The sequence below is a fragment of the Apium graveolens genome, chromosome 10 (genome assembly GCF_009905375.1).
Source record: "Apium graveolens cultivar Ventura chromosome 10, ASM990537v1, whole genome shotgun sequence".
Lineage (NCBI taxonomy): Eukaryota > Viridiplantae > Streptophyta > Magnoliopsida > Apiales > Apiaceae > Apium > Apium graveolens.
The window spans coordinates 85,704,378-85,713,840 of record NC_133656.1 but is presented as its reverse complement, the minus strand read 5'-3'; the positions used below and the strand labels follow the sequence as shown (position 1 = coordinate 85,713,840).

General features: G+C 31.8%; 1 protein-coding gene across 1 annotated transcript; it reads right to left on the bottom strand.

The window, feature by feature from the left end:
- Positions 1-7,446: 7,446 nt before the first annotated feature.
- On the bottom strand, positions 7,447-8,631 carry LOC141693959 (glutamate decarboxylase-like). Its single transcript, XM_074499154.1, has 3 exons — positions 8,404-8,631; positions 7,752-7,966; positions 7,447-7,659 (listed from the first exon to the last, which is right to left on the bottom strand). The coding sequence occupies exons 1-3, from the start codon at positions 8,503-8,505 to the stop codon at positions 7,452-7,454; spliced, it is 525 nt and encodes a 174-aa protein (XP_074355255.1). The 5' UTR covers positions 8,506-8,631; the 3' UTR covers positions 7,447-7,451.
- Positions 8,632-9,463: the final 832 nt, after the last annotated feature.

Sequence of the window (9,463 nt, the reverse complement as noted above, 5' to 3'; positions counted from 1 at the left end):
CTGAACTTTTCTCATGAACTCTCCTACTGATGAATTGCTTAATAAAAGGCTGACTTAATTCTCTGAACGCCCAATAGAGTTTGGGGGCAAGCGACTATACCACCTTTGATCCATACCCGACAGGGTTTGAGGGAAGCCTCGACACTTAATAGCGTCATTCACGGGTTGTAGCAGCAATGCATTAGAGAATGTCCTAACATGATTAGCGGGATCTCCCGTGCCATCATAGGATTTGATAGTTGGCATCTTGAACTTTGTTGAGATATGGGCATTCATTATTTCTTCAATGAAGGGCAGAGTAGGATCATCAGGATCTCCAAGGGGAAGAAGATTGCTTGGATCAGCCCTTGGGACAGCAACCCTTCTCTATACTGGACCATCCAGGTCTATGATAGGAGGAGGATTTCTCCCCCTAGGAGGTACTGGGGGTCTAGAAGTCTGATGCGCCTCCAAGTCGTGCCTAAGCCTTTGAATCTCAGCCTCATGAGCCCTGATCATTTCCTGCACTTCTTGGGGATTCGTCCCTTGGGTGCTTTGGGGACGTTGGCTTCCATCAGCCATCGGTTCTTTGCCAGCACGTCTCCTTCTTGGGGCTACTTCATCATCCGAAGATTCGGAGTCTCTCTAGTGTAAGGACCAGAAAATTCCCGATCATCAGGAATAGGAGCTAAACCTCGTATGTAGGGGGTGATCGCCCTCGTGCTTCACTCCGTCCAGCATGTCCACTGCCTCCAACCTCAGGGTAAAGGGGCATCCCATAAGGGGGGTTAGTGGTTACAATAGCTAAATAATCGTACCCAATGGGTCAAGAATTCACAGGTGCATGTAGTTGTTGAACTTGGGGATTCGTACCTTGAATAGCCGGGGGAATCATCTCTTGTGGCTGAGGTTGAGTTGCCCCTATCTGGGCTTCCCCTTGGGTAGGTGCATAAGTTGAGTGAGGAGGTATCTCCACGGTGGACGAAATCACCTGGGTTGTCCCCGATGGTGTTCCTTCCTCCAGAGCTCTAACTGTTCTCCGTGTTCTCGCCATGGTTATTGTTGTGTCGTTCCCACAGACGGCGCCAAATGTTATGGATTAAAAACTAAGGTTATTATTTGCTGTATTTATTACTAAGGTTCGGGAGCTCAAGGCCTTTAAGGGCTGCTCTCGTGTTTCATAGCTTAACTCTGTCTTTACGAGATGCCTACATATCTCTGTGAATTAGATAATCAAGCCAAAAAACGTAGTTTTGATCTGTAGGGTGAGGCCCCTTATATAGACGTGGGAGTCCTTGAATTGGACTTGGTATAGGAGACTTGGTGGTCAAGTCTCTAAATTAGGATGGACTTTGGAGTCCTAAATAGTAGGAAACTGATTCCTTATCCTTCTAGGTCCCTTAAAGGCTAATTTGCAAGGATTCATGTACTCATTGGGACTCTTTTTAATAGCTGATTTTTCCTTTATTAATTAATTACGAAATTAATTAATATTCAGGGTTTTTGGGCCTTCTTTCCATCAGACCTGATCTGGTCCATCAGACCTGATCAATGTATTAACCTTTCTGGTCTGAATGTCATACATCTTTTAATTGGGCCTAGCAGCCCAAATCATGTAATATTTAATTATATAATCAGGATTTATTTATCCATATCACTAATGGGTGCTAAAATTCGGTTATTTGTTGAATACCCTTTTGAGCCGATAAGTTGATTATGTGTGCACAACATCTAAATGCAAGAAAACACCATCTAAAGTAGTAGGAATATCTTGTGCAATATATTAAATATCTTTATCATTTGCCGAAGCATTATCTACAGAAATAGTAAACACCTTGTGTTGCAAATTAAATTCGTTAATAGTATCGACTATTCGCGTCTTTATGTTATAACCCGTGTGTGACTCATCCATAACATCAAAGGCATTTATTCATTTTTGTAAAAATAATCTGAATCAATCCAATGAACGGTAACACAAATAAATGGCTCACCGCAACTCGAACTCCAACAATCACTAGAAAATATAGGGGCCTAAATTTTTATAAATAACTTAACATATTAAAAGGCTAGAAGATACACAATTTGTAGTTTCATACGATTCCTTAGATTGTTGTAAATTATCATAAATTTTCTTAGCCTATATCTAACTAACAAAAACAAAGCTGCATGCTAGTCATAATAGATATAAACAAAACTTGTACTTATACAATTTAGGAACAGTAATTTTATTAAAGTGTGAAAACACTGAACTAAGGAATCGTGCCACTTATGCAATATTTTAATGACAACTCTTTAGTGGTACAACTTCTTAATGGCACCTCCTTAATCAAAAATTTAAAAATAAATAATTAAAAAATCTTAAAAATTTGAAAAAAAAATACAAAAATAAGGAAAAAAATTTGAGAATTTGAAAAATAAGTCGTAAAAATTCTGAAAAATATTCTGAATATTTTGAAAAATTTGAAAACATGAAATATATGAAATATTTGACATACTAAAATATTAAAATATTAAAAAATAACACTTAAATTCACAAGTACATGTAGTGTGAATATGAAAATATAAAAATATTAAAATAAAAACATTGTTAAATTTTTTATATAAGATAAGATTATATAATATATAAATTTAATAAGTAGTGATTATATAAGATAAGATTATATAATATATAAATTTAATAAGTAGAGTTTATATAATATTTTATGTAAGCATAGATTATATAAATTTTGAAAGAGTTTGAAGTATAATAGTTTTACATATTTAATATATATTATAACTTGTAATCCTAGTAAAATTTTGGTATAAGTAATGATTCCATTTTTAATTTTTTTTTCCAATTTTTCATATCTTTAGATTTTTCAAAATTTTCATTGAATTAAAATGGTAACTTTACTCTTTTTCCATTTCTTAGATTTACAAGAATTTTTACCTTTTTTTAAAAAAAAAATTTGAAGAAGTTTTTATGTTTTTTTTTAAAATATTTTTTTCCAAATATTTGATCTTTTTTTATATTTTTTGAATTATTTGCTCAATTTTTATTTATTTTTTTGAATTTTTCATCAAATAGTTAAAGAGGCTAACAAAATTACCTATTTGAAAGTTTCTAATTAGTTAGTGATTTGTTTGAAAGCTTTTTTTCGCTCAATAGGCTACTTTAGAGTTATTCATCAATATAGTGATGAATTTGCCATTTAACCCAAAGTATAAATGATGTCTAGGAAATAGAGGAAAATCAAAGGGTGACTAAATAAATATCTTTGACTAATCAAAAATATTTCATTTTATATATTTTTGATACTAAAATAAAATTTTAATATAACAAGTAGATCTTCTAAATTTTAGTTTTTAAGATATTAGATATTAAGAAAATATTTACAGACCTAAACTTAAAGATTATTTTTCTTTATAAATGTACACAAATTTTGTATATTATTACATAATTTATGTAATTATAGAAATACAAAAGGATGTCGTAGAAGTAGTCATTTGTCATTTGTACAGAATCTTTAAATGATGCAAAACAGACTCATTTTAGTATAATTTGATACTAAACCGATTATATTTGTCAATTTTTCATAAAAATCCACTTACGTATTAGAATGTGGTTGATTCATATATCTAAATAAGTCAAGCTTCTCAACGATACGTACCAGTTCAAAATTTGATAATGTTGGTGGAGAAATACTACAAAAGACTTCCTCCATTCAATTCATGTCAATTTATTTCGTATATACTCATGAAGGCAATTAAATAGTAGATACAATAAATCCCAATACATATCTAACAAATTATCAGATTTCTTATAAATTACATCTTTATCAACAAATGCATATTACATAATTTATTACACATGTTTCCGAATCTATTTGTTGTTTTACTAATATTAGTTAATTATATTATAATATACGTTACTTTGCAAATATGATATATATTATTCAATTTCTATACCCTTATCTTTTCTGATGTTCTTCTTATCTTGATGAACAAATTATATGAACAAGTAAGTATTTTTTTGTAAGGTGTTGACAATGCTCATTCTTTATTGCTGGTAGACACTAGTTTGCAACACTATAATGCCAATAAAAATGATTCATATTGGTAAATAAAAATAATTCATATCCTTCATATAAAAACCATCATATGACAACGACATGAACAAATGAATTTCGTGCAATTGTCGTTGATACCACGAAAAATCAAAACTTCTAAACGTAATTATTTTGGGTACAATAAGGGGGGCTATAAGTAGGATGGGCAAGACATCCACAAACACTCATATGACAAACTGGTGAACCGGTTGATGGAGAGCAAAATCGTTGGCAATCACAAGCAGTTAGGCATCTTTGAGGCGCGAATGGTAGTCGTTCAATTTTTTCTTCTTGTGCATAAGCGCAATAACAATATCCACCAGAGCAGAAGGATACAACCCCGAACGGACACATTGCATAACAATCCGCAGCTCTTTGACATGTTCCTACTGGTCCGTGCAAACCTGAAACACTAGAAATGAAAACTAGAAATAAGGTCATCATAAGACTTTTTGTTTGTGACTTCATATTTCGTAAGAGTAGTAGCTTCAAAGTTATAATAGTAATATGTATGTATATTAACTATGTAATTGTTGCAAGATGAAAATGGTGGTCACTCGACCTCACGTATATATAGTGGAAGAATTTGAGACGTTTAATAATTATAATAAATGGTAATTATCTGGAAGATTTATTTATGCAATTATTAAATTTTTTGATTCTATTTTTTTAGTTATATTTAAAGTAGATATTAACAATTTCTTATTTCTATAAATTTTAATGGATTTTATTGAAATAATTTTGTATGTTACTACATACAAAGTAGATATTTATAGATTTTTATGCCTCTCGATTTGAATGGATTTTCTTAAAAATATTTTTTTTAAGAGCATCTCCAATGATAATTACAAGAATTGTTAGCTAAAAGATGATAAAACAACAATTATGAAAAAATTTACCTAAAGTGAAGCGTAATACTCCGATCACTATAAGAAACAGAGTTTAAACCGACCGAGGCTTAACCGGCCATTGCTGGTCAAGGGATAAACCCGACCGTTTGTGAAACAATGGGTTTTATGAATAAACTAATCAAATGAAGCCGATCGAAGCTTTTTCCTGGCTTATTTTTGGGCGAATAAGTTTGACTTCTGCCACGTCAACTGAAACTGACCGCCTATTCCGACCGATAAACTCGACCTCCATGAACTGACTGCTTTGCCAACCTAAATTGACCAGAAAAACCGACCATTTCTTTTAACCGCATTTGCCAATGCCACGTAGAGTTAAATCGAATGTCAAACCCGACCACTGAACCTGACCGTGTGAAACCGCCTTCCTGTCATTTGTTTTAGATCGCAGTTAATACTTTCAACTACCAAAAATACCCATCATCTAGGAGGGAAACAGTGCTTTAATTAAACCGATTGATATGGTCGGATTAAAATATACAATTAATATTTGATCTGCCTTCTTTTCTCTTTTATTCTTCATTTATTTCTTGAGTTAAAAAGGGGGAGAAAAGTGGGTAAAGAGTGAAAATCTTGAAGATAAAAATTAAAGAGGATCTAAAGCTCATTGATTATAAGTTTTAAATGTGAAGCATATTATTACTTGAATTTTAAAAGTTTGCTCAATTTAAAAATGTGTGTGTGTGTCTATATATATATACACACATAACTTGTACCTACATGATTATTTTGAAATTATTACAACATGTATACCATGTATGCAAATGTCTTGCTTAAATAATTTGTTCTTTTTGATTTATGATTAATGTTTTGGTTGTATTAAATGAATATTATTTTATTTTCATGTTAAAATTAAAAATAAATTACATATTCAATACACATATTTTTTTTGCATTGGTAGATGTCTAATTAAATATGGGATTGAATGAAGTTACGATTCGAACATGTCTAACTTTCATCAAAAAACGCTTATTGGGACGATGTGGAATTTTTTTTGAAATTTGCCCATGCAAATGGGATGGTATCCAGAAAAATATTATGTCCATGTAACAAATATGAAATGGGACATGGATGAGTGATGAAATTATTGAACTTCACTGGTATCAAAATGGCATTTTAGAAAATTATGAAGTATAAGATAAACATGGTGAAAAGAAAGAAGCTCCTACACATAAAAAACGTAAGAGTATTCCGGAAGATATTGTTCGCTGTAATTCAAACGCGAAAATACATGCAAGCGTACGCGATCACAAGTAGTATAAGATTCAATTCAAGTTCGTTCCCACAGAGAATCAGTTTAGGTTAAGTTCAGATTATGCACTTATGCAACAATGTATGATTATCGTTCAATGCTAAGACAATAACAATTTGAGTTGTTTAACTAATTATAAGAGATTACACTAACATGCATTAACTAAGAGAATAAAGATTGAATTACTTATATGAGAATAAATATAGGATTCTAACTTCATTAAATACTTCATTCAAAGTTTATGTCTTTAATCCTAGCATGTGATGGTGATGACAACTAATCAGATAACACGAAATTAGTATACGCTAACATTCATTATACGTATACCCTACTACTAAGCATCCACAATTGAGATAGAAAATAGCAGACACAGTTATGCTTAGACCCTATATGTCTATAAGATTTGAAAACATAACGGTTTAAGAGCAATTTATCTATCGTGATTACATAGGGTGAATAAGATGGTTAAAATTACCCACAAATTATGCATGTCAATTCATACATAAACCTACACTACTAGAAAAAGTAGAATAAATATCGGCTAAAAATCGATGTGCATGAACAAAAAAATCCGATGTCTTCGTGGGTGATGTTAAAGACCCCCCATTTAACATCAGTTTTAAACTGATGTTAAAGAAGACAGATAACATCAGTTTTTAAAGATGTTAAATTTTTAACACATATCTAATCTTCAGATATTATCATAATATGGCATTTTTATCAATTTAAACATATATGAGATAAGCAAAATATTTCCATTTACCCATTAAACTGATGTCACTAATACCAGTAACAACGATTTTCAAGATAAACCGATGTAAACATAACTTTTGACATCGGTTATTTATTTCAAACTGATATCTATTGATGACAAACCGATGTTCTATAAAGCTTAATAAAATCTGTTTTCTGTTTTAAGATTTTTTTGTTGTAGTATTTAACATCGGTTTTAATCGGTATTACTGATGTCAATGTTCAACTAAATCTGATGTATTAAGCTTTGACAAATGTCTTTTTCTACTGTAATGATGTATGTACTTGTTTTATTAATATATATTTTAAAAATAGAGATACCAAAAATTTTCCAAACCAATAAACTACCAAAACCAATTGCTGCATAATACCAGTTATCTATAAATCTAACAACCTATATTCAAACATCCGATACAACAGATTCATCTAATCCGAACATCAAATACTACACATATCCATCCATCTATTCTACTACTGTCTATAAAGAGAATTTGACTTGATACCGACAATACTAACAACAGAAACCCGGCCAATTCCAGCATATACAAGTCCATGCTTGTGGCCACCAACATTGATACTCTTCACTAGTGGCAACCTAAAATCCCACTCCAATTCTGGGTAAAGAAATGGTGCAATGAACCCTCCGCTAGCAGCATCCACATGAAATGGTGTATCCCATCTACTAGAAGAAAATTGAAATATATTAGAGAAATTACTAGCAAGTTACCAAATAAAATTGTATAACTTAGGAAGCCAAAAACAACAGATTACCCAGTTTCTGCATTCTTCGTAACCAAGAGTTCATTCAAGCGCTTAATATCTTCAAATTCTCCATTAAGAGTGGATCCTAGAATGGCTGCTACATAGATGGTGTTCTCATTCACCATTTTTATAACCTTTTCGGGGTCCATCACATAGTAGTCGTCTCTTAACTTCACCTCCTTCAGCTCCACTTCAAAGTACCTTGCAAACTTCTCCCAATACACCTGCAGACCAAGGTCATGTTAGGATTAACAAAGAATTGATGCCCTATAATTGACAATTCATGAAGACTTCCTTGGTTCTTGCTTATGACTCTCATTGTACTAAAACATTTTTCTTGATAAAAGAGGCAGCTTTCTGATTATATGATAAATTAAATATAAAAACAAATGATTCATGTTTTAGATTTGAAATATTTCTTAGCAAATGCATTTCATATCAACCTAATAAAATTAATACACATACGCTCGGTCCAAATGACCAATTAAATACATTGTTGTCCGAGGCAAATGTTTCAATTATTTTTTCCTGCCTACGTTTCAATGTCATGTAAACCAGATACCGTAATGTCAGATAACAAATATAAAATAGTAACACAAGTTCCCTGCAATTGCGGAAAAGTGCAGACTAGCTGGGTTGAAGCTAAAAGTGTAATTAGTACCTGAACATTAGCACCGATGACAGTGTTGGGTTTGTCGTGTGGTTTTTCAAGAGCTTTCATCTTGTTCTGCCAGTTTCTCTTGAATGTTAAACCATCCAGCATGATGCAATAGCTATATAGAGGTAATACTATATCTGATACTATATCTGATACTATATTATCAGAGTATCCATGTATGTACAAGAAGATACCAATGCTTAAATAGAAACTGAAATATTGTAATGAACTACATGCCTTGAATAAACATTATTTTTCGCATTTTTTTATAAAGACTCATATAAAACAATAAATGAATAGTATTGACTAAATATCTAATTTGATATTTAGATTTCAGATTTGTACTCATACACAGCGCAGCTGTTGCATAATATTGACATTCTCAAATATTGAGGGCTTAAGAAGATTGTTAGGCTTCACAAATCTAACGTAATGGGGTTCTCTATAATTAAGTGTTTCCATCGATTGCTGAAGTTGTACCTACAGAATATTTGGGAACTTCAGTTTCGATGTTAAAGGAATGTCAGTTTTAGGATTTATGAAGAATGAAGTTCACTTATTCAATAAAGTCGTTTCCCACTGACTAGCTTGCTGATGTAAAAAATTCTGCAATCATAGGCCATTAAAAATAGAAATTACCTTAAACCTGGATCCTATATATGAGAATTTTGATGATTTATTTGATGACTTAGTTGTCTCTTCATGTAATGGTAGGAAGAGCCCTGCTACAAAGGGGCACTTAGAAGCACTTAACAAATATTGAGATTGTTAGAAATTGTATAAAAGTTGTACAAATATTTGCTATAGCAGCATCCTCTAACACTCTTGCAAGCCTATTCATATCACTTTCCTACAGTATATACGAAATTAGTAACCAAAATCTATAGATATTCACCTTACAACTACAAGAATCAGGAAAGAGAGTGACACATCACACAATTTTTGGTGGATGAGATAAAACTAGATAGAATTATAATGAAAATTGTAATCTTTTTAAAATCAGTATTTAATTTCATCAACTAGTCCTTTTAATTACATAAATTTATAAGACAAATCAATCCTA

Bases quoted from the DNA above. Each gene is read 5' to 3' on its own strand.
- LOC141693959 (XM_074499154.1), bottom strand. From the start codon at position 8,505: ATGCTGGATGGTTTAACATTCAAGAGAAACTGGCAGAACAAGATGAAA. The intron at 7,967-8,403 runs GTACTAATTACA...CTTGGTCTGCAG, and splicing joins TCATCGGTGCTAATGTTCAG to GTGTATTGGGAGAAGTTTGC. The intron at 7,660-7,751 runs GTAATCTGTTGT...TTCTTCTAGTAG, and splicing joins ACGAAGAATGCAGAAACTGG to ATGGGATACACCATTTCATG.